We start from the raw sequence: 26,779 nt of genomic DNA, 5'->3' as shown, positions 1-26,779 counted from the left end.
CATGTCGTTTTGATTCTCACCTTGAGGTGCCCAGTAGTACCTTGGCCACCTCGATGGGAACAGTTTACGTCTCCTTGGGACCTACAGCAGTACCTTCTCCTTGAATCTTTCCACCAACCCACTCACATCTCCGCTCTTTGTCTTTCTGTTCCTGCTTCTTTCCCCATGACTCAGATATGGTCAATCCTCCCCAAACATGGTTCAGTTTTCCTTCCACTGGTCTGCATTTCCTAGCAGCAGGAGCCCTTTTGGTGTTTTCACTGTGGATTTGTTTGACTCGTGTATAAAAAGAAGGCACTATACAAACAGGAGTGAACCTGTGCCATGAGTTTGAAGCTTTTCCATTAACCTAATAATGACAAAAGTTAAGCGTCTTGCGTTGTTGGATTTCTTCATTACTAATGACTTTAGCGTGAACTGAAATGAAAAACAAAAAAGCATAACATCACATCATATCACCAATCAAAATAGCTTACCAACACACCAGCCTATCATGAAAACCATGAATATGGCTGCCCAGTTTTCATTGTAACAGATGATTTACAGTGGGGTCCAGCTGTGGAGTCAATAGACTACAGTAGCTAACCTGAAAATATTATTGCTCCAGCCAACATTATTGCTTTAGTGCTGTGTGTAGCTGTCAGGTTACAATGGAACTCATCTGTAATCTCGAAAGTGACCAAAACAACACTTAGGACATGTTAAAAATGAATATCTCTGGTTTGATTGTTGTAACTCAAATCACATACAGCTCACTTGGCTTGGAATAAGATTCAAATCTAACTGGCCTTTGCCTTCTAGCAAAGGGTCCAAATTAAAACTGTTAAATATCTCACAAAACATTTGCGAGTTAAACTTTCACTCACTGACATACTAGCTGGTGGTCTTTAGATGAGGAATCAATTGTGAATGTGTCTTTTTTTTTTTTTTGTTAGACTTGTAGGTTTGTTCTTTTACCTTTTAGTCTTTAGTAAAAACCTGTGCGTTTCTATAAAGTATAATAAAAAAACAACTGATGGTAGAGGTCTTTGTCTCTAGAATTTTGACCCAGTCCTTTTTTCCCTGTCTCTGTAAAAACCTCTAAAAATAAACCAAGGTCAGCCCTATCTGAGGGCCGTGCTGCAGTTTGGGATGACACACAGCACCAATATAAGTCCTATCCTGGAGCCATGCCTTCACACATTTCTGTTACTTGATCAATCAGCCATGCTATTCATCTGACCCCAGGCCTTGTGTTACCACAGCTGATACTCACACATCCCTCACTGAGGAGACTGATGGTCTGAAGTGTGTGTGTTTATATATATATATATATATATAGATAGATAGATAGATAGATAGATAGATAGATAGAGAGAGAGAGAGAGAGAGAGAGAGAGAGAAAGATAGATGGATAGATAGATAATATAGATGGATATAGATATAGATACACACGCACACATATGTGTATGTATGTGTGTGTGTGTGTATATATATATATATATATATATATATATATATATACACATACATACATACATACATACACACACACACATATATACACACACACACACACACACACACACACATATATATATATATATATATATATATATACACATACATGCATACAGGTAAAAATATTTGACAATTTGCTGTTTCTCCTTCAATTTTAGCTCAACAGCTTTTGAAAGTGTTCCAACAGCCCTCAGAACTTTTTAAAGAGACTCCCTTGTAGTTTGTTCAACTCCTGTGTTCTGTAATGAATGATTGTGTAAATCTTCTTTTGGAAACCACAGATGAAACTTCTAACTGAACTTGAATTCTCCAACTCAAAGTAGTTTTGCTTTATGGCTTTCAAAAAGCTGATCCAGACGAGTGTTTTTCTTCTCCTCCTCATTATCTTGACCCTGCATTACTACATTTTAGGAGGAGGGCTGGCAGGGCCTCTTTGGGTCTCATCTTCTGGAAAGAACATTTCTAAGAACAAAACCACAGACTAATTTTTTCTAAATTTTTAATGTTTATTTTTAAAAATGAGTAAGCAGACAATTTTTATGTCTTGTGAATACCAAAATCCGTGTAAACAGCACGAAGAACATTTTCATTATACTTCTAAAACTTCAGCATACACATTGTTGTACGACATATCAAACGTCTTCAGAGAAACAATGTTTTTTGTTTTGTTTTTCCTTTCAAGAAATGGTACACAAAAAAATCTAATCGGATGTAAAAATATACATCAATCTCAAAAGGTTAACTTGCTATTAAAATACACACAAGTTTACTTGCACAAACTTAGGTGAGGATATCACGGTGGACTAGACCACTCCAAAGAGGACATACACGAGTGCTGGGTTCACAGGGTAACCAGGAAGCTGGGAAAACAAAGTTTTAAGAAATTGGTACAGTGGTGCATGGTGTTCCACATGATCCAGAAACCACCTAATACTCCTTCCCTTTGGGTGACGAGTGTCACTGAATATGAACAATTCAAGTAATTATAAGGATATTTTTTGTGCCAGTCAGGTACTCATACAGGTCATATTCTTTTTTGCCTATTTTACTATTTCCAAATGGTTGGTGGGACAAAGGGGGTGATTTTGAAACATCAGCAATTATAGCCAAGATTAAACAGGTATGACATCAGGAGCATGACTAGCCCTGGATGATGAGGTCAAGATACACAGGATGTGACCAAATCATTTAAACCCTACGGGCTCCTTATCTGCTCACCAGTGCTGTTCTGAGGTCAGCTTTCCATCTTTCACTCTTAAGCCTGTTTAGACATCAAACCTAAACCAAGACCAGACTTTCCCATGTCAACTTTGAATATTCAACATTCTTATCAGCTTCAACCAACAAAGCCTCTGCAACCACTCCTAGTTCTCTTACTCCCCCACATGATCTCTGTGTAACACTGTGTAAGAATGTAAGATCTCTCAAACTGTACCGCTCTTCTAGACGAACACGAAACAGATGGGCTTTGACACATCCTGGGATGGCTATCAGAAACACACAGCCAGAGCCAAAAATAAAAAGTGATGGATTGCAATATGTCCATCACCTTAGATAATACTATGTGAAATGACAAAGAATCTGCATCTTACAAAGGAACTGAATAAAGAAAGGAGTATTACTTGCCCTGCGAGTCAAACCTCAAGGAGGGACAGACAAACATATAATAGCTTCTCTCTCATCAAACAGTCCTTTAAAAGCATACATCACAATTTGGAATGGCCTGAAATGGACTATCTACACATTAGATAGATCATCTATAGAATATATCACTTTGCCAAGAATACAATTTGGAAAAAAAAAAAAACATTTACAAAACATTATACCTTGGCCTCATTCTAAAGATGCAGTAACAACTAGTCACAAATTGACAGATTGATGAGAAACAAAGAGTCTACATAATGGGTTTTACTTTGATATAGAACAGTTTGGATCATGATGTTAATTTGTGATGGATGTGTTAATCGTTTGTGCAGAATGAAACAAGACTAAAAATGTGATAATAATTTTTTTCTCTCTCTTCAAAAATAAAATGCAAAACATTTTCATCGTTTTCTTCACATTTGTTCTGTTCTCTTTAATCAATCTTATTGGTGGTGGCTGTGCCTTGTTGGGTGGCAGGTTCAGAAGTGCGTCTCCTTTTCTGTGATGGTGGAAATCTTCCCATCTGCCCTCAGTTTGGCATCAGCGTCATTGATGGCATAAGGGCTCTTGGCTCCCAGTCGACCCCTCATCTTCAGGTCAGGACTTGGGGTGGTGAGCTTCTTGATTCTCTGCAAACGTGAGATGATTTTAAATAAGGTGAGATCAAAGGGTCAGAAGGATCCAAAGCTGCATGAATAAGCGTATTCTATGTCTACTTAAAGCATTCTTATTATTGTTCCGGCACAAGTGAAAACCAGTGTGCAGAGTGAAAATAGTTTCTGATGATTCTTTATAATGTATTTTCAGAGGTGTTTGTGTGTGTCTTAGGGGAAGTGCAAAACTCAGGCTTGGTGTCATTTGGTACCTAACCACAGGACATCGCCTTCTGGAAGCTTCTGTACTTGTTTTACACAGAATGGATGGCCTCGCTGCCGTGAATGTTTTGCATTATATTTTTTGTTTTACATGCAAACTGGTTTCTTCTCTAGTTACTCTCTCTCCAGCAGAAATGCCATCCAACAGAACCATGGCGTACAACCACTTTAAGAGAGTAAACTATCCTTTTTGGTTCTAATACAAGAACTTAAGCCAATTTTCACCCAAAACCAAGTTTTCAAGTCCCCCAAGCTATTCTCCACATGCTATTGTCTGTGAACATAATCAATGTTCCGTTCATCCTTTTGGCCTGAGATGGTTTTGAGAGTGTATGAGTATATACAAACAGTTACATAAAAAATGTTCACTATATGTTAAAAAAAAGTATCTCTGTGGGGAAATTCAGTGCAGGATAACTGTCTTGCTAATCTGTCTACCAGTTGACATTACTATTGTAAAGATAAAGTTCGCTACATTTTTAATTTGAAGCATCAGTCGTTGAGTTGATCTAAACAGTGACATGCACTGATTGGGGGAGATGGATAAAATGCACTCAATGTCTCATTTTAATGCTGAATGCTGTATTAAGACAAGCAATATCTATTATTTTCAGATGGATGGCTCAAAGATTCTTTGTATCTACTTGCTTTTTTGTCAAATAGTGTTCTTGTCAATAACTTATAACGTGATATAACCACTAATACTATTTCTTAAAAAGACAATGTCTGCAGTATCTGCAAAGTATGTGAAACCTTCCCTCTGTAATGAAATGCCAAGAGTAGCTCAACAGAAATGCAACCTTGTTTATTTATTTCTTGCTACATTTTTAAGGTAACTGATTTAGATGCAAAGTTTTTTTTTTTCAAAGTGACTTAGACAAAAATATACATGTGTCAACCTCCTGTCCAAACTCATCACTCTCTGCGCTCTGAGAATCAATATCGGGTGTGTATAATCGCAAATAGAATTTTTGGATGGTAAAAATAAGAATTTCATTGTTGCTGAAACAACACTAAAGAAAGATTCATGCTCAGAGGGTGGATAAGAGTGTTCAGGTTAAAAAGAGAAGAGTAGTGCTTGTGTTTTCCAGTGCTGTGAAACACTATCATAAGCACGGCTTGAGGTCCCCATATAACTGTCACAGGACATTAACTGGCTTAATGCTTAAGTTATGATGAATTATTGTGAATTTCGTACTGAAACGTTGACAAAGACCCAGATGTTGCTCCGTGATATGTTTTGCAACCTCAGTGTTATATCACTGGAAACAAGATTAGCTACAAGTCTCCATTGCTCTGAAAAAATGATAAACAGGCACAATGCTTTATGAAACAACATTCATCTGAATTGTTGCAGGAACAGCTTTATATCAAAGGAAATGCCCAAGCGCCACGCATAAAACATAAATAGCTATACCTCTGAAAAAGTTCCTTCTGTTTTCCAGATCTGAAAAATGATGCCCACAGGGATACAGATCATAGAGGAGAGAGCCATCATCCAGCCGATACCATAGCCCCAGTCTGGATACGTGTACACGTTGTTATATTTCAAGGGCTTGTACTTGATCAAGAAGAAGAGGAATATTCCCTAAAAGAGAGGTAGAACACAAAAACGCATGACACATTTCACGATTATTATACTGTACAATTTGACTAAAACAACAGGCTACAACTAACAATATGTCTTGATGAGTTTGTGAAAACTCAGCCTGTTTTTAACTGATTTTTAGTTTTTAACCGATTTGTATGTTCAGCTGTGCTCAGGCTGTTCTTCATTTTATTGGATGACATGGAACATTCTGGAACACTTCAAAACTATAACAACCGCAACATTGTCAAAGAAAAAAAATGATTACATGAGCTAAAATGAACTCTACATGACCTTATTTAACACCAGATATAATCATGATGTGAAATTCTTATAGAAATGTGTAGAAATGGGAATGTGGGGACAGGGATGCCAGTGAAAGGACAGGGTTTTCTCACAGAGCAGATGCCTGGAGTAAGGATTTTCCAGCACCACTTGATGAAAAACACAGGCTTATATCCAATCATGTCCTCAATATTCAGGTAGAACTTGTCACTACCTGGAAAAGGACACATCCTAATCAAATTTTGCACACATGTAGAATTACATGAGACATTTATATGTCATGTCATTTTGATCAGTGTCATGTATCTATAATCCATAAAGACAATGCAAGCATTACATACATTATGAACACTCATACTGCAGTGTCAACAATGTTTATGTCACAAAAAAGGAATTTAACATTAAAAAAAACTGTACAAAAATGTCATCGGGCCTCTGTTCTTTAATGTGTTGGTTTAGCCCAGCACTTGAACACTGCCACATTTGATCCTTTAAAAGCTAATTGATTGGTGGATTAGTTGGATGAGGTGTGCCCAGGCTAGGATAACATATGTTCTGGGCAAGGAAAAGTACAGACAAGAGCTGGATTCTTCAACCAGACAATATAGATGGGCAGAGGTCCAACAGCCATTTAAGAGACTACATGTGGGACTACATACAGCCCTGTTTCCTACCTAAAATGTGCACCAGATCTTTTTTACCACCAGGGGGCAGAGTAACAACAGTAATATAACAGTACAGTTTTAAATAAATCATTTATAAAATACGTTCATCTCTATACCTTTCAGGTAAAGATGAATCCAAGTATTTTATTTTGCAACCTCAGAAATCTGATATTTAGGAAGCAGCATGATATTGCCCAAGTAAAAGTGTGAAATTTCTCACCGTAGATCCAGCCGATGCAGATGGACTCAAAGATGGCGACGAACAGTAGGCACATCCCACTAGCGGCGTATGAGTCAAACAGCTGGAACACATACATGCCACCCTAACAGCAGCACGACAACAGAGAGTGAGTATGAGGACACAAACGACACAAATCACCACATACTGTCAAAGTAGCTTATCTTTTATTACTGGGCAGAAACTTAAGCAAAGGGCCTCTGACAAACCCTGGCTTGGGTTTACTTTTCAAACCAGGTGGAGAGGTTTAGGTAAAACAGTGCTCTTAACCCTTTGTTCTATGGACTGATGGTTCTAAATTGATTTTTTTCCCCGACAAAAAAACATTGTTTAGAAACATTACTGACAGACACTGACAGGAATAATCCAACTGACAGGAATATTCCAAGCCTGTAACTCACATTTGCCTGCTATTCCATCACAGTAAAAGAGCAATTTCAATACTTGGTAAATAAATATGACCTACCTCAAGCAAAGTGCCTTTTCCACAGTTTGCTACATGCAAGATTTATTTGTGACATGCCATAGAGCAGAGGTGCACACCTGACTGACTTTCAGTACTCACTGAAAGCTCTTCCTTACAGCAAGGCTGTTTCCGAACCTATTTTTACTCTCTGTCAAGCCTTACTGGAACAGTTTAGTTGAAGTATATAGCTACTCTAAGTACAACTTGCATTAAACTAGTGCATTCTTTGAATAAGAATGTGGACTTCTCTGGCTGACGATGTTTTATTCATTCCTTCAAAACTTTGTATATTAAATGAAATTCAGTTTGACATTGTGCAAATTACACCTCAAACAGACCCTGGAACGAATATTGATTTAATCTAAAATGAATAAATAAGGTCCACACATACTGCGCTAATCAGTATAAGCCAAAGTCACACAGGTGTGTTTCATGTAGCTATTACACTTTTTCAGAGAATTATAAGATAATAAATATCTGCCGGCAAAACCAAGTATTAAAATGACAATCACATCACCTCATAGAAGTTATGCTAAGAGAAAGCTAATGCTAGCGGTAGTGCTTGGGAGGAGCATTCCAACAGAGTTCGATGTCCGTTTCACTCAAATACCAGTGCATAACAATGCCAAATACTTTCAGAATGATCAAACTGGGCATTCTTACCTCTGTCAACATGATCAGACCCAAAAGGAACGAGGCCACTGACATGCCCAGGATGAGAAGCTCTCTGCGATAACCCACTCTGAAGGTTTTAGGGTACATGTCCACCACAGCTGTCACAAGACTCTCCACACAGACAAACTACACAGAACATCAGTGCATCAACAAACCCAGCTTGTAGACAACAAGTCACTGTTATGTCATGTGAAATGTTTGATTTCAACAGGAGTTATCAGGTACAGAATCCACTTCACATTTACTTTTGATTCTCTGTATCAGTGAGTGACAGATTTCATTTGGAAAAACAATCAATACCCAGATTAAGACCTGAAGTATGCATGTCAAAACAATTTTTGAAAAAGGCAAGCATGAAAAAATAACACAGAGCAGACACAACTTGATAACAAAATGAGGCTTAGAAATCTTATCACTGAATTCCAAGCAAATCAGATGTTTTCCTGTTTTCATAATTAAATTGCTATCACAGAGGCAGCTGTTTTGTGTGAAAGGAAATCCACATGTAGAGACAGGTAAGCTCTGGACTCTACAATTTCCCCTGTTATGCAATTTTCTTCATTTTTTTTTAAATTTACTTTTCTTTTAAATACGATAAACTAAGCCGTCAGTCCCGCGGGGGGTGGGGGGGGGGGGGGGGGCTTTTGCAGGCTGTCTCACCTGACTGTCCAGGCCCAGGAAGATGAGCATCATGAAAAAGAGACAAGCCCACAGAGGAGACAGAGGCATCATGGTCACTGCTTTAGGGTAAGCAATGAAGGCCAGACCCGGGCCTGAAAACAAAAACAAAAAAAAATACATATATGAAATGTAATATATTTTTATACCATAAGTGACCCTTACAGGTGAAACATAACACATTAATAAGTATTACAGGCCATTTAACCTTCTGCTGATCACAACTAACTCATATATGATGTAACCTTGATACAGACTATTGGCCTGTTCCTTTTTTTTAATCATGTCCTTTTGGCGTTGCCCTCTGTGAGGACTGGTTTGGGGGGTTTGTTGTGTCTTCCATGCTTCTGATCATTTTTCTGTTGGCATGGCTTTGTTTAGTGGTTAAGCAATAAATAAATAAATAAATAAATCTATCCAACAACACAAGAAATCCATTTCCCATTGAAAGGCACCAAACCTAACCTCGTATATTATACCTACTACAAAATCATTGTAACTAACCCCTAATATACCCACCAAGCCAAAATGACACTGAAAGAACCATTTTTATCTGTGTACTTATGTTTGCTAACGGTGCGACATAGGCAAATGTGTCTAGGTGATTCTTTAGTATCCAACTGTACATATATACATTTTGGTGATTTAAACCTGACTGGGTCGTCAGAGAAAGTAAAAAATGTAAATATGCACTTCCTAGTAGCTGCATAACACCCATGAAGACTTGTATAGCATGAATATCATTATCATATACAATGAAGTGCATGGGTTTCCCCATGTTGTTTCTCACCTGCTTGTTTTTTTTTAAAACAAACATAACATACATACATTACATAATCCTCATAAATTAATTTTCTAGGCCTCTCACCCTTCTGCTGTAACCTTACCAAATGTCTCAACAATAAACGAATTAAGTGATTTCAGAGGAAAACTCCTTCATTTTTGCCTCATGAAATATTCACAGGAAATGAAATGAGTGAATTAAGGATGAAGCTGTCATAGTTCTGTTTTACCAGACAGAGCTCTTCAGTCCACTAGACCACGGATCCCTTGAGCAATTTGGTGAAAAAGAAGGTAAATGTGAATGACAGGTCAATGATCACATCCAGACAGTCTGGTCTAGGGGTTGTGACAGTCTGTTCTCCTCAGAAATAAATAAATAAATAAATAAATAAAGTAGAGATGGCTCAAGCCGGTTGCCATGGAGACAGGTGAATCCTCTCACCTTCACGGTGTTTGTGAGTGGAAATCAAATGTGCAGGGTTCAATTCCTTGTTTGATATAGCCCATGTAAATGATCACACTCTTTCCAAAATTGACTATTCTTTTTAATCCATGCCAGCTGATATATGCACTCAGTCTTCTGAATTTCCAGCCTAGAGAGGTGTATTCTACGGAGATTAAAAATCACTATTCTACCTGCCTTTGATCATGCTAGGGCCATTTTGACAAGTGATCTTAAAAGAGCTCCACTCTAGCATGATAAATAAATCAGGCTGACTTTGTGTTGAATAAGTCATACAATAAGAGAGCTTTTCTGAGTGTGCTTTTACATAACATGTGCTCCATCACAGGCAATGCCACACACACACACACACACACACACACACACACTCCACTCACTCACCCGACTCTGCCACGTCTTCAATTGGCACGTTTTGCTCAAAGGCCATGAAGCCCAGAACGGAGAAGATGGCAAAGCCTGCCACAAAGCTCGTCCCACTGTTCAAACAACACAGCATGATACAGTCCCTGCAAGAGTCAGACAACATACAGACATGAAATAGTGTTATTAACTCTGCTTTCATCACTGCTATTAGCACTACTAGACCTCAAGGCCTCTGCCACTTTTTTGTTAACTCTAATACTATAACTATTACGACAGCCCTTCTACCACTGTAATCCAGGCGGAGAAAACTTAACAGTATACTTACCATGCTCTCCAGTCAGGGCCAAATCAATTACAACACATTTTTGTTCAAACTAGCTGTTCGTCGTATTGCTCTATCTGGCCAATTCAAACTACTGTTGATGCAATTTAATCCAAATTCCCCAGGTTAGACAGCTAAGAAGCAGTGGGATACTTTGGTACAGGTGAGAACGTTCGCTTACAGATAAAAAGATTTTATTATATAAATTTCTATCAAAGCTATGGTTTCAATAATCATCATTTTCCAGTTCAATCGACAGTAAATTGTAATTCACCTGATGGAACTGATTGGGTAACACTTTTGTGGGATGGACTAACCTGTAGCAGTTGTTGTTGTAGCTGTTGTAGCTGCCCAACGCAGTGAGACAACCCAGACATATGGCATAAGAGAAGAAGATCTGAGTCCCTGCATCCACCCAAACCTGTGAGAAAAAAACTTTGTTAAGGCAGACGGTCACTTTTCATTTGTCCCCTTTCTACCCATGTGTACGAGAAAACTAATATATATATATATATATATATATGACATGTTTATCCATATATTTTTAATTCAGATCACTGGTCTGAGAGAGTCATCGTGACTCTAAAAATGATATCGATGTAACAGTCCATCTGACATAAAATCACCATCAGTGAAGATAACTGACATGTTACTGTAACATGACGCATGGGAATGGCCATCCGAATCTGTCCCTCTTGATGCTTGGCCCAACTCTTCATGCTAGAGTAATCTGGTATGTCAAGCAAGACGTTTGATATGTTCACTCTCCAATAAGTACAACAAAAAGTACAACGGTACTACGAATGAAAACGAATCAAAACAACAGCAAAAGAAATTCTATGTAGAATTAAAATGTTATGTGAAATTAAACGAAACCTCAGAGTGTAGCAGATTTGTCCAACTAAATTTTGCGTAAGATATAGAATAGAAAAGGTTTGGATCTGGAGCCTTGCCACACTTGAGCTTTATATTTCAATGTATACTTTAAAAGGACTCTTCTGCATGAGTTGTCATTTCCATCTGTTAAACACAGACAACAGAGCTGCATTTCAGGAAGGTGAAACTGACCACTGAAAATCGGTAAGCTGATGGCAAATATGCCAGCACCTCTTTAAAATGCTCTCACATAACCATTGAGCCACTAATCTCCTTTACTGGAAAAACAATTGACATCTCACAGTATTTACTTCCTCTAGCTGGTAACCAGGGCAACCTCTCTGACCTCACAAACACAGACCAGTTTCCCTCCAAGAACATCCATTCTATGGAGGATGGTCATTTATGTCCCTTCTGTTTCCCCAACGACTACTGCAGATTCTTTAACTTGGCTTCATGCAAATGTGGAACTTAAGGCCCAAGTTTGCTTACTGATGTTGTGGCTAATGTGAAGCTTTGTTTCTTAATGTTTGGGCTGAGAGACAAGAATCTTTTAAAAAAAAGAAAAAAAAATCCAAAAATAGAATGAAATGGTGGAAATGGAAATCAACTACATCTCTCACAGAGATGATGTCTAAAACTATGATTAATAAAGATGATTTTCTTGAACTGATTTGTCTTTCATTCTTATACTTGATGATCGTTTATATAATTTAATTTTGGTCATTTAATTCACAATTTTGGTCATTTAAACCATTTGATTTTCTTGGACTGAACTGTCTTTGATTCTTATAGCTGATGATCATTTAATCCATGTAAACGCCTGCTTTGTGAAATATATAGTAAGTTGTCAAACACATAGAAAGTAGCTGGTTTGTCCTCATTAAGAATATTTATGGGTATTCTCATTTTTGTATTAGAAGCACGTAGTGTAAACATGACCAACTCTAAGCTAGAATTTATGCAGAAAGCATTAGGGCCATATTATGGTCACATAGTTAACCTTTAGGTGTCATAAATTTGGTTTGTCCCTGCTCTGTATGCATGCTGTGCTGTCTTGGTTCAAACTGGCTCTGCAGGAGCTCTACAGGTGGAGGACACTCTGAAAATAAGGAGCTATGAGCCCGTGTGAGAGCGAGATGACCCCTGCAGACCTGCTACTATTTAGAAATCTCTATCATCTCTGTTATCATTAGTTTTTATGCATGAACACTTTACTGTCTCAGCCTGCCACTGAGATATGACCAAGCTTGACGACCGGGCACAAGTTGTTGGATACCTCCACAGAGGATGTTTGATTAATATTGCTGTCTACACCACTTCTTGTGCATGATGTAAAGTGTGGTTAGTGGTCACTCTGCGTCAGGTGGTTTTTCATGTATGGTACTGTTTTTAGTTTTCAACCAATCGATCGTTACTTTTAAACGGAAGTATGATCTTGTTTTTATTTGCCAAAAACTATATCTGTAGAGGTACTACACATCTTTGTCACTTCCTCTCCTTTCTTGACACCTAATGTACCTTACCTTTATTAGCGATTATGCACACGCGTTTCTTTTTAACTGTAGAGAACTCTATACTTCATTAAATTTCATCATCACCACACTCTGGACTCATGTCTATCATTATAACCACTGGTGATTCTGAACGACCTCCAGGTGACACCCTACAAGTGATTATGAAGGGCAGACTAGTCTCTGAATGTATGAGTACATCTGAAAAATTGACAGCAAATTCTTGTGAAAAACCATGCGCTAGCCCCTGTTAGCAATGAAAACTTAGCATTATCTGGCGTGCTGGCATTAGGATAATTCAGCTTTAACAAGCTCGAACTACCAATAAACTCTATGAATTCGTTCTGCTCATTGGCTTTGCAGAGGAAAGTTGAAGAGAGTGTCCAGTGATAACACAGTTTCTCACATTTTCATTATGAAGAAATACTGAGAATTCAGCTGGGAAGTAATATGATGGGCTTACAAAGAACTAATGCAGTCAGAACACATGCAAAATTCATGACAGCTACCACGCAATGCACTCTGAGGAAAAGAGAAGTACTTTGGAGTCAGAATGCAATGCTCTGCAGTTGGAGAATGTGCTAATACATAATATATTATTATATTTATTTCCCCACTGAACCTTTTCACAGAACTTTGCCTACAACACCACCAATGATTTGTGATCAACTTGAGTTTTTTTGGGGTTTTTTTTTGCAAAAACAGAGACCCATTCTACAGCAACAAATGGTATTAAAAGTCAGCAGCCAGCTAGCAACACACTGGCAGCATTTCAGGAGTCCTGTAAAATGACTGAATATTGACAGTTTACATAGAGAATATCTGTTCTGAATTCTCATGCTGCCATATTATATAGTACTAGGTAAAACACAACATATTTCTTTTTGACCGATACATTACCAGCAGAAAAGTGCTGAGCAGAAGTCACATTTTTACACACTCACAGATGGAGGTCTTTGGCACAGAGGACAGTGCAGTGTGGTGGGACAGCATGGGGAGAGAGTGGGTGACACAACAGTCCATACAAACTGTGAACAGACCACTTATTGTCCTTCTGAAAGCTAATTAAACACTGGTGTCAAAAGTCCTTCCAGTCAAACAGCAGCCTTCTCTCTCTCTCTCTCTCTCTCTCTCTCTCCCTCCCTATCTCCCTTTCTCCACATCTCTGTTTCACTGACAATTGTTCTGTGATGAAGAAGTCTCCCCCTTTTTCATTCAAATAGAGGGATGACAACTCTGAACATCACCAATAACTCTTTGATCTCCACACTTGCTCAGTCCGACCCAAATATCTTCAGATCCATCTAAATGTCCTGCTAGGCTTCAGGAACAGGAACACAACACCGTGGACAACAATGACATGTATTGGGCATGTATTGTATTTCTGAAAATCAAGGCATGGTGTGTTTATTTGTTTTCCTTTCTTATCCCATAAGGGGAATTGGTTGGTTTACGTAATACCAATTACTGCACAATTAACGAAACACAAAACCACAAAATAAAAATAAATAGTGTTCATACCTTGGTTATGAATAATAACATTCATTTAAAAAAAAGCCTCATCGGTACAGTACGAAATAAAACTTCCAAAACTTGGGTTGTGGAAGTGGTCTACTTGCAACTTTACTACTCCTACACAATTATCAGTACAGCGGGTGGTTTTAATCTTTCAGGGATTTTTTTGGATGAAATTATTCTCTTTGCAAGAACATGAAGTCTATTAGGAAAGATTTTTACTTGTGATTTTGTCCACATTCTGTGTTTTGCCAATAACTAGCAGTTACTAAAGCATATTATGAGAATTAACAATGATAAGAAAAATTAACACCAGAAACGTACCAGAAATAACCCTACGGAGTTTCCTGATTTGGTAATATGACACCAACACAAAACATTTACATGCTGGGTCCCAGAGGAGGCCAAACCATACTTTCAACAGTTCTCATGGAAAATACATGGGGTTTTTACAAGGCAAGCTGAGTCAAGCTGAGTCTACCACTCTGGTCGATTCAAACCCTCTGTATGTTCTACACATAGATCAAAATCAAAACTTGGTTAAATATGCTCACAGACTTGGTTTTAACCAAGCAAAGTATACAATGAATGTCATCTACTACAACCAAACACAGCACTGACTTCACATACTGTCAAAGCTGTAGAAAAATGCACCACCAGAAACACAAGGCAGGGCTAAATGCACGCATTGATTTCCACAGTAATCACACAGGATCAGTGGAGGGGGCCTCAGATGTGAAAGGCAGTGTTCAATACTAAAAGCCCTTAGAGAGCAATCAAACAGGATTTACTGAAGGCAGAGCTGGCTGTATTTAACAAAGCCTCAACAAGCCTTCACAATACCACAGGTTGCCATAACGCTATCAGGAGTCACTGCTGTTGAAAAGTTTCGCATCTCATTAAATGTTCTTAAAGGAGAGACACTACACTTTCGCTTTCAGAAAACCAATGAAATACTTAACTAGTAACCTATGTTTGCTTAATGACACTTTCAGCAAACGAATCACATCAATATTTCACACAGCATATTTTTGAGTATTTTTTTCCCCAGAGTAATACTTGCATACAGCTCAGTTCAAAGCTATTTTACATTCATTAATTCTCTGTCAGCGCACACAATGTCACAATCACTTGTGAGGGGGAGCTGTTTTCAAGAACCCTCTGTATCTAGAAGATACGTCATTTAGTCCAGTGAGTGTTGATTCCATTAAACTGGAAAAGTGTTTACATTAGACATACTGTGGACTACAGTATTACTGTCAGATGTCTGATTGAATCTGGTGAAGTTGGTCTGTTCAATATATGTTTGGGCGTTTCTTCAAGTTGAGGAGCTTGTCTAAGCCATCTGAACCGGCAGCATTCTCTAAGCTTCTGCTTAGTGACATTTTGTCTTAATGTCTAAAAAGACATGGTCAAGAGTTATATTCCTTTCACTAATGAATCTGCCTACCTTAAAAGACAGTGCAGTTCTTCTGTTACATTCCAATATCTCTGCTAAACTTCTCTGTCCTGATCTGTCTTCCATCTCTTGCACTTGATCTCATGTCAGTGTAGCACCGGGTCTCCCTGGACAGTGCTGTGGTTCTTAACTGACACAAGTTCAAAATAAGGTACTGAGCCATTGTTTTCTCTGGAATATTTTGCCCATTCATCGATGGCTTCTTTATGCACATTATGAATACACTGGACAAGAGTGATGTTGACATGACAAAATATGGATTGATCATGATCAGGGTAGACTACTGGCCAGGTCAGCATCTATCAGTGGGTACTGGGTATAAAATGAATCTTAGTTTGACCCCAGATTCCACTAACTTTAAAGCAACAGAGGAATAAGAATATTGTGTAAGTCTAAGGTCAAATGGTACTGTAACAAGGCATGTAAGGGTGGACAACATGTACCAGAATGCCCTGAATGATCTTACCTGGGGGTCAGAGAGGCGCGACATGTTTGGGTACAGGTAGAACTTAATCCCATCAGCCGCTCCGGGCAGGGTCACCCCTCGAATCAACAGGATCAACAGCATGAAATAAGGAAAGGTTGCAGTCACATACACCACCTGCACAAGGGGGAAAAAATTACACTTAGATACATAACATACAGAACTAATGGAATCGCAACAGCACCATTTGGTACAGAAAAAAAACCACACCAGTGAGACTAGTATTTGTCATTTGATTTCTATAACGTTTTCATCCCAAGCAGTGCTCTTGTAAGTGTTGAAATGAGTAGAGAGACGATGGGTAAGAGCCTGGATGGAAAGGGTTAAGGAATGCACTGAGACCATGCCAAGCCGGCAGGTTCTTTTCTGAAAAGCCTAATTGAGTGCAGATTGAAAGACTGATTCTCAGGGGAAAGGAAGAGGCTTGAGGTCTGAGCCAGAGGTTTGGTTGACAAAAAAAGCACTCAGTAACATGGCTCCTGAAATACAACACACGAAAAAGATAAAAAAAAAAAAAGGAACATCTCGGCCAGTGGAGGCATGAGTCGTCAGCAGTCCCAGCACTGCAAGACTTTTCTCTAGTCAAACTGAACATTGGAGGATGGATGCTATGCCATTGTACAAAGAGTGGTAGAACATCAGAGCCTAGTCTCTCTCTCTCTCTCTCTCTCTCTCTCTCTCTCTTTCTTTCTCCATTCTCCACCATCAAACCCCCTAAATCGTCAAGTATTGTAGCTCTAATAGCTCAAACAATTTTGCGCAAAGCAATTCATGGCGCTCAGAAATGTGTTCAGCATTTTGAAGCTCTTTTAGTTCCAAGAACAAAACCGCGCTTGGGGGGGGCAGCACTAGGTTCTTGTTTTGTTGGCATCCGATCAAGACCATACGAGGACAAGACAGGGATTGGATACAAAAGGCTCCTTCCCCATTTCCCTCTCGAAGGAGCCCAACTGGGTTGTGTTGGCAGTGTGGGAAAATGTGTGGAACAGCACCTTCCAATTACTAAGCCCTTCAGTCTGACCTGGGTCATTTTACCATACTATGAGTAGCACTCACTCCAAAGGACAACAAATGATCAGGGCTGATACATGCTCATTGCATTCAATTAAAAATGTACTAGTCAAAACCAGAGTGGTAAATACCAAGCTCAGATTGCTTGGTGTTCATTGGCTTCCTTCACTGGCAATCGTGTACGTTGTCTAAGAAATTAAGGATGTTTAGTGTGTATTCTGCTCCTTACAAACTCTTGCAAGCGTTCACAGTCTCATGCATTTAATTGGAGTCAGGATTTAGTGTGAATCTCAAGCTCCCCACTGACGTTCACAGAGAAAGCTGTTGTATTTTGACAAAATTCTCTGTCTCTGCCACAGGAACATCTTTAAATCTTTAATGCTGATGTAGTCGCACAGTATGAGTGTGGGAGAGCTTCCCAACCTCCTGACTCTTAGCCTTTGTAATTAGTCTAATAAAACGATTACATATCCAAAAAAAAGTAAAAGGAAAAAAACAAAAACACTGTAAGCCAACAGCCCTTGCTTGGCTCCAGGATGCGTGTGTGTATGGGTGCGTGTGTGTGTGTGTGCGTGTGTGTTTTCTCCTAAATGAATGGCACCAATGTTCAAACTGGCCATGAGTTTCTGACACACGCTGATTTCTCCTGCAGGTCTCTCTGGGTGAACGAACGAGCCTTGAAATTCACAGGTCAATCCCGTGCCATAAATCTAGTCCTGGCTTATGTGAGAATCCCTCGAGCTCGCAAACAGCCACACAAAAGGGGACTGAAGCAAAGAGCTTAGCAGTGGTCCTGAATACTCTGATCTGTAAAGCAGTCAAAAAAAAAAAAAAAAAAGAGAGGGAAGAAAGTGTCCCCCCTCAGCTGCCATAATTCCTCACAGAAGGAAAGAGGGGAGCAAAGGGAAACTCTGCATGCTGCTCATGAACGTTCTACTTTCCACCAGTGAATACAGAAATCAATCTTGGACTGGCCGCTAAGGCTTTGCCATGAAGGAGCATTCTTCCCTGTTACTTCATGGCCAAACAAAAGCCACTTCAGGAGATATAGGCCTCGCTGCCTAGTTCTTTTCTCCCAGACCTGTACAATGTGAGCCCATTTATTTTTCCCCACACATCCCTCTTCCTTTCTCTCCTCTTCCTTTCTGGCTCATTGAGTCTGTTAGACATTCGTAAAAAGATTGTTAATGGAATAGCATGCAGAGGGTAGGCTGCAGACGGGAGTTTGAACCATTGGCAGCGGCCATGGGCGTCCACATAATGCGGCTGATTCTCTGTACGAGGCAGAGGTAGAGGGGAGCCGGGCCTAAGTTCTGTGGTCCAAAGACAAGAATAATGTATGGTTTGCTTTTTGTTTTGTTTTGTTTTGTTTTTTTAATCAAGGAATGCTTTGTCCCAGCAGGTTGCTCTAGTTTACCAATAAACCACTTGGTTTTGCTTAGCATCCAAAAGCAGTCTCTATATACCTGTCCTTTTATTTGACTTAAACTGGAATATTTCCAAATTGAGTTAAACTAACTCGTTTTCCAGTCATAGCAGTTAGATAAGCCCAGTACTTTTTTTTTTTTTTTTTACTGCAGACATAGTAACACTATCAGTTTTCAAAACACTTATATCATACCCTTCTAAGGGAGGAGACTAATCAAAGCGTGAAGATGACAGTTATATTCCAGTGCTCTCAAATACTAATTAATTTAAACTCAATCTGGTATCACTATTAATGGTAAATATTTGTAACCATGGGCTTTAAATCAAAAAGAAAAAAAAGGAGCCAAAGGTACTGAGACATATATGAAGGATCACTTCAACACCTACTGAGAGCTCTCATACATGCTTTTTGTGTCTTTGACATCTTTAGGACTGCTTTGTGACTAACTCGTTCAATACTGTATACCCATTCCATCCTACGTTAGAATGGGAGGTGTAAGAATGTTAAAGATTCTTCAAACCAAATCCTCTTCTCTCTCTCTCTCTCTCTCTCTCTCTCTCTCTCTCTCCCTCTCCCCTGCTCTCTTGCACAGCATGATACAGTCCCTGGAACAGTCAGGGGAGCACTTGAAAGACTCCATTGTGTTCACACTGCCACAATTGCTACCACTGTTGCTCCTTAACTGTTCTTTTTTTACTATTACTACTATGGCTAGTGTTGTTGTGACTGCCTCTACAGCCACTGCACTGACCATGTCGTCCAATAGAGGCCTATGTGTGGGATCACAACTCAACATTTTGACCAAAGACCTTATTTCTGAACGTGTGCTCTGACCTTTTGTTATTAATTTAAGTCTTTATTTAGTAATTTCAGGAAAGGAAACAGTGGACTTGTCTGGAAACATCAAATCGCTCTCTCTCTCTCTCTCTCTCTCTCTCTTTCTCTGTCCCAAACATCATCAACTTTCATACATTATCTTAAAGTGAACAACATGACTGAAAATGTTATATTGGAATGAAAACCCCAATGTCACTTCAGTTCACTGCATTCTGGTTAGAGAACTTGCTTTAAAAGTATTATGAAATTAAAAGGTTTTTTTTTTAAGCATGTTAAAAGCATCATGAACACTCCAAAGCCTTAATCTAGATTGCTGTAACAACAGCACTCCATAGTTACCTTGCCAGTGGATTTGGGTCCCTTCCATATGCAGAAGTAACAGATGATCCAGGCCACAAGCAGGCACAGTGCGAGCTCCCATCGCAGTTTCCCAATGTGCTCAATACCACTGGATATGCTGAGGACACGCCGTCTGTTGAAGGAAAGTATTAGGTATGCCTTAATATATAGTAGCTGTAATGACAAAAATCAGCAGTGACTTTATTAGTCCCTTAGAAATAGACCAGGTTTCGAAGGGGCAAGATCAGGCGAAGCAGAGACCAACCATACAATATATTTCTTCAGTTTAGGTTTTAGTAAGGAAAATATCCTAATAGTCGATTCCAATGACAAATAATGAGGAATTGGATGATATTAGGTTTTCATTTCCCATGCCCATTCAGAGAAGCCGTCTCTTTTAAGCGCAGTGTCCGTCTGAAGTCACTTCAACCTGACGACCATTAATCATTTCTGACATGTTCTTGGAAGACGTCCACGGCCAGGACCGTACTCACTAAAAACACCAACTAACCCCATTCAAGCACTTTAGCACTGACAGTTTTCACTCCCTCCCTATGCTAGAGTGTCGCCCACCCAACAGTGAGCCAGGCTGGGATTCACACCATGCCACGGCTCTCTGACTGCTCTGGCCTGCCTGTTTCCTCAGAGCCTGACCTTGGCAGTCGGACAGGAATTCTGCACTAAAAAACTGTCTGCCTGTGGCCAAATTTGTGTCCATACCATTTCTAGCTGTGCGAGTGCCCTTTTGATGCTTGTTGACAACAGCAATGCAAAAAGAATGACAAATTATCAGAGAAAAAGGTTAAGTATTTGTGCGGAATAATAAGCAGCTGTGCATTGCTAAACAGAAGGGCCATGCCAATAGCTGTCTGGCAGGCCATTGTGTCACTATACTTTGTTACTTCCGTCATTCTTACTTAACATTACTGAGAGGTACCTCAATACAGATATGCTTAGAAACTAAATGGTGACAATAATGACAGAAATATAAAACTCAAGAACTACATGTAGTATTCTTATTTGGACTCTGTGTCTTATGTAATCCATTACAATACAAGCCTGAATGCAAAGCTTTGTAAGGCACTTTGGCTGAATTTGACAAAATATTTCAGGTTATCTGTCTCTCTAAAAACCATGTATATTTGAAGGCCCTGTCCAAAGCATACTTCATAATATTAAAGTTCAACGGAGGGCAGATAAATCCTCTTCTTTAAATAGTTCTTTCTTCGTATATGTGGCATCTGCCTATACGTAGGAGCATATGATGGTACATAACCATACATATTGACAGCAACAATCAAGTTCAATTGTTACAGTAATCATTTTGCCCTATAATTTTCATGATGACAGAAAAAAACGTGAAAGAAGGTTGATTTAATCTTGTATTCAGATCACAGTCTGTTGTTTCTGTGAACAAGATGAAATAGTCAAAGTATACTCACTCCCAAAACTCCATAACTGGAGTGGTGGCATAAGGGTTGGAGATGTTGGAGCTGTTTGCGCTGTTAAAATCCACGCAGTTTTCTAAAGAGGGGCAATTATTGTACAGGCAAATGTATTAGAATTTTCTATGAATACCAAGAAAAACAATTACCATCCCCTGGTGATGCGAAATGAAAGAATATAATTGAATCAGTGTAAACAAACTCATGATTTGCATACAGAGGTGCTATTTTGGCTCAGTTCAGATTACGCCTCACTTATGCCATTAGAGTAGCAACACAAACATGCAAGTCACAGTTATTTACAAACAACAAAGATAAATGATAGTTGAGGTGCAGAAATAAAATAATCAAACCTGTATTCCACTCATGGCCACAGGAAGCCCAGGGGAGTTTAGTTGTGAAGCAGTTGAACAGATAAAAGATGGCCCAGGCCAAGATGACCACGTAGTAAACATTCAAATGGGCCTCAATGACTTGAGTTGCGTATCCAATTCCTACCAAAGTGAAACTCTTTCTGAGATAACACGTAAACCATACATTTGATCAAACTGTGTATATTCTAGAATGCCGAGCACATTCAACAGCACTGAGTACATTCTAGGTAGCCAGTACATTCTTATTGACATGACAGGAATTAAGAATTATGTGTAAAGTCAAGTGAACATTGTCAGGTCAGGTAGCTTTGGGAAAGCTTACTTATGTAGTCATATTCATCATACAACAATTATAAATGTCTTGTGGTTTGAAGAAGAGACACAGAGCCTCTTGAATCTAGGCCATGAAGCCCACTGGTGTCATACCTTCAAACAGAGGGCATACTTTTCGCCAACATGTGATACCGCCCTCACTGGTGAACTGCCCGAGTGCTGTCTCAAGGAAGAACACAGGGATTCCACAGCAGACAAAGAAGATGACATAAGGCACCAGGAAAGCACCTTCAATAAGGAAGAAAATGATCAGGTTATATTTGATGGCCGGGTTTGCTGTGATCATATGATCTATCGTTCTGGAAAGACATTACATCCTTCCAGACAGGAGGCATAAGATCAATGAATGGCTAAGAATGGCATTTCATTTAATAAACAATCAATTTGAACAGGCTGAAATTTGTTTCATCAGAAAACATGTCTGAGAATGGAGTATGGTTTGAATACATTTCCACACAGACTAATAATCTATAATAAGTAACTTTTATTAACTTTTTTGCTTAGTTGGTATATTTACATTAACTATTAACAACTGTGTTGCAATTCTACATTACCCAAACCTGCAAGAAACTGCTTTTTATGTCTGAACTTTGATATTAAATCAGTGTAAACAGTATGAGTTAGCTGGAAAGTAACATTTGCCAGGAAACGTGATTAGCAATACACATTTTGCTCGAATAAAAACAGCATTTTTCAATATTACACTGATTTTTCAGTGATTATGCATAATAATATTGAAAGGACCTGAGCTGTCTCTGGGTTCTTGGTGAGCCCATTTTAGTTTAAGATGCACATCAGAAACAAAGTAAATTTAAAAGTGCAAACAAGAAGTGCTAGCATCAGAATACTCCAGTCAAAATGTGCAGAAACAAGTAGGCTAGATCTGAGTCTTCGTGAAAGTGATGTGGCATTAGTGTGAGTGTTATTGTGAGTGTGAAGTGACAGCTCAAAAACTTAAGATTCTGTTATGTCCAGTGTGTTTAACTGTAAACCATTCACCCCAACACTTGACTCCAAATAAAGCATCAGCTATAAGTAGTAAAACGTAGAGAAGTATTTCCTTAATGAATACAGCACAACTCGTGTTCAGTTAGGAAAATTCCGGTCCAAGCTCATGTGTTTGAAAATCTCAAATTTTATTCAGGGACACTGAGGCCAGGCAAATTCACGGAACTCATCAGCACATCAAGATGTCACCAACTCAGAAGCATCACTATCAGTGTAAGATAAGAAGAAATCCACATGTTCTTTCTTAACAAAGAAAGTGGGAAAAATAGATAAAAATTACTTTAATTGCAGCGAAAAAAATCTGCGTTACGTTTCATTTTTATCCGATGAGACTGCTGTAAACTGACTGATTATTTCGTTTAATGAAGCAAGGTTACAAACTACTTATCTGATCTTTGCGTTTCTCGTTCTTTCATGTAAAGTTCCTTATCTGACAGACGTGCGGAAATCGCTGAGTTATGCTGCACTACATTTTTAAATACTTCTGAAAAAACACCCACTGCCAGCTGACAAAGTCACCGATGCTTGCACTTTAGCTGATGTGGCAGCAAACATAATAGTAGCAAAGGTAGTTCTAGTTTTATCACTTGTTGCAGTAGGCTAACAGTATTATTAGTATTCGCGACAGTAAAGGATAATCCGCGCTGTTCGCATTAATTGCAGGCTTCTAAAGATGCTTGAACTTAATCTTACCTCCTCCATTCTTGTAACAGAGGTATGGGAACCTCCACACGTTGCCAAGTCCAATAATCTCTCCAGCTACTGACAGGACAAACTCAATCTTATTGTTCCACTGTCCTCTTTCGTTCACCACTTTCTTGTCATTGTTGCGCACTAGATTGGTGTTTGATGCTTCGGCGTCCATGGTATCGTCTGGTTTTCCATTTATAATAGGAATAGTCTTTTCGGCTGTCATGACGTCCTAACAGCCTGAAACAAATCGATTAAATCTTTGATTGAACCACATGCCAATACTGGAAGCAAATTAATCTTACTTCAAAGTTCATGAGTTGGTTGTGTAAACACATAACTAGTTGAATTTCAAAAAGAGAAAAAAGGGGGAAAAAAGTGCAGCAACGCGCGCCCTCAACTCATCATCAGACGCTGAAGTCCGAGGTCCTCCAGCCACAGTCGAGCCCGTGACAAAAGTAAAGCGCATCAAGCAGCAAATTCAATTAAATAGGGTGTGACATAACACAAACAGCCAACAGACCGTCAGACTTACCTCTGATAAAACCAAGATTCATGGAGACTCCCCCATTGCGGATGAAAGCAGAACTTGACAAGAGGAAGACATATTACTCACCAATATAGGTTGTACAGTAACCTGCTTGGCTCCCGCGATGATAACCTGCGATTGGCTTTACTAGACAGCGGATGGTTATGAGCACGTCCGATAAAAGAGACTAAAAAGAAGAAAATGCAATATCCCTGGTGAAGGTTAAGAATTGCTTGTCTCGCGATTTAATGGAACATCTTAGTTGTAGCGATTTCTGTCTGATACCAGGCGATGGATAACTTGAGACTGCTAAGCTCCAGACTCGGCGATGTGATCTCCAACGCCTCTCATTGGAAAAGAGCCATGTGGTAACTACACTCGCTTATACTACAACACGACTTTAATTTACCCCACACCTGAACCCACTGGTGCCAGCGCGGCGAGAATCTGTCGCTAGGCTTGTGCGCAGGTTATCATCAGTACACCTTTCCTTTATCTATTGCAGCTATCTGTTTCCCATGACGTGGTTAGTTGTACAGATGTTTTACGCAGTGTGGCTCTGTGTTGAAGCCTATGTGGAACTTAAGTATGCGTCCAACTGTTATTCAATCACTCATTTACAGGATTTTACATAATATTATTTTTGAGAAGAACTGTGCGTAATCATTCAGTGGAAAAGTGATGTTTTTATAGTGTACTGTTGGTCAGGCACAAAAATAATAACAATCCCACGTACGACAAACTTTGTTGTATTGCTGACTAATAAATCTATGGCACGTTCTTCAGATTTACCAACATATATCTTTACCTTGCTTATGGAACAGATGTATTCTTCAGACATCCAACAAAATGACAGCTACAGACAAGTTATCATGAATGTCACTGATGTTGTTTGCTAAAATGAATAATTTATCTATTCATTCAAAATTAATAGAAGACAGATCCATAGCTATATCTTCACAATGATGTGATTGCATGTGTAAGCTGTCAGTGGCGCTCTTCAAATCCCCTGGTTTTTTTTCTTTTTATCCCCAATGTGCTGGTAACTTTGGAGAACGACTGGCTTCAAGCTGCTAGTCAACAAATGTTTTCTTGATACAGCTTAATGAGTTTCGTGGATTTGTTCACACTTGATTGCCTCGTTTCTTAGCAGGGAGAATTGGGTTGATGGCAGGGAGATCCTAGCACCCCCAGCGGTCCCAGCGGCATGGAAAAGGGTGACCTAGTCACTATACTTTCCTCAATTAAGGGTCAGTTGTCATTTAAGGTTGAAAGAAGTAGGACTGTGCATAAAGAGTTTGGCCACCAAAGATGTTGGCAAGCTCTAAGAGCTCCATTCAGACAAAAAAAAAAGTTTATATTTGCAATAATGCTACGTATAGTATGCTCTTTCTGTAAAAAAAAAAAGTTTATATTTGCAATAATGCTACATATAATATGCTCTTTAAAAAAAAAAAAGTTTATATTTGCAATAATGCTACACATAGTATTCTCTGTCTGTGAAAAAAAGAAGAAGAAGAAAGAAAGAAAGAAAAAAATGAAAGCACAAATCATTATATGAAACACTTGAGTATTCAAATTGCTGTAAGAACACAGTACTCTGTAACTCTCTGTATTTTCTGTTTCACAAAGTGTTAACAATTTCAAGTCAGTGAAATGTGCAGTTCTGTGTCACGATGTGATAAGGCGGCTGGATGCATTTGCAGTTTAGTTTCTTGGTTTATTTAAATACAACAAAGGCTTCCAAAACTTATAGAATGAAGATCTCAGGATTTCCAGGCAACCAAAAGGCAAAGTGATGTGACATGATGCTGGGGGGGGGGGGGGGGGGGGTGGCCTGATTAAGGACAAACAGAGAGGGACCAGAGAGAAAAAGAGGAGGACCAGAGAAGCACAGAGAGGGACAGAGAAGGACCAGGGCGTGACATTCTGCTGATTATTTGTACTAATTAAGCAAACTTGTGAAATTTGTCGATGTTAGTATGAAATCAGTAGGGTATTGATTGAAATGTAAATCTGAACTGCAAGATTGTACTTTCACATGTGAAAAATGTCACTACGGATGGGAGTAGAGATGACTTCAGCTTTATGAAATTTACCACAAGATTATTATTACATTAAGACATATAGTTAGTAGTACATTTTATCGGCAGAATGCTGTGAATTTTACTTTTAGTGAAAGTTTCCCCCTTTGAGACAGAGACCAGTAAAGTTGAGTGCACTCACACTGGAAGTGAATAAAATGGTAAACTTTAAATGGTCTAGAATCCATCCATATTTGTTTGTACTATCACTCTTTATGAAATATTTAGATGTCATCACTTTGTGGATGTTAATGCAGTGCTGACATATGCAGGGCACAGACAAAATAATGGAAAGATCCAATGAAAA

General features: G+C 39.0%; 1 protein-coding gene across 1 annotated transcript; it reads right to left on the bottom strand.

The window, feature by feature from the left end:
* Positions 1–3,623: 3,623 nt before the first annotated feature.
* slc6a11b (solute carrier family 6 member 11b) lies at positions 3,624–24,085 on the bottom strand. Its single transcript, XM_030777850.1, has 14 exons — positions 23,863–24,085; positions 22,255–22,389; positions 21,808–21,948; positions 21,452–21,533; positions 20,010–20,142; positions 16,376–16,510; positions 10,863–10,966; positions 10,242–10,366; positions 8,597–8,709; positions 7,925–8,062; positions 6,778–6,880; positions 6,006–6,106; positions 5,437–5,607; positions 3,624–3,773 (listed from the first exon to the last, which is right to left on the bottom strand). Exons 1-14 carry the CDS (start codon positions 24,083–24,085, stop codon positions 3,624–3,626), a joined length of 1,854 nt encoding a protein of 617 aa, XP_030633710.1.
* Between the last annotated feature and the right edge of the window lie 2,694 nt (positions 24,086–26,779).

This window comes from Chanos chanos, chromosome 6, assembly GCF_902362185.1.
Source record: "Chanos chanos chromosome 6, fChaCha1.1, whole genome shotgun sequence".
NCBI lineage: Eukaryota > Metazoa > Chordata > Actinopteri > Gonorynchiformes > Chanidae > Chanos > Chanos chanos.
The sequence above is the reverse complement of the archived record's forward strand: the minus strand, read 5'-3'. Positions and strand labels throughout refer to the sequence as shown.

Coding starts and splice junctions, on each gene's coding strand:
- slc6a11b (XM_030777850.1), bottom strand. CDS start 24,085: ATGACAGCCGAAAAGACTATTCCTATTATAAATGGAAAACCAGACGAT. Junction 20,143..21,451: donor CCAGTTATGGAGTTTTGGGA/GTGAGTATACTT, acceptor TTCCTTCAACAG/ACGGCGTGTCCTCAGCATAT. Junction 16,511..20,009: donor GACCCAAATCCACTGGCAAG/GTAACTATGGAG, acceptor CCCCTTGTGCAG/GTGGTGTATGTGACTGCAAC.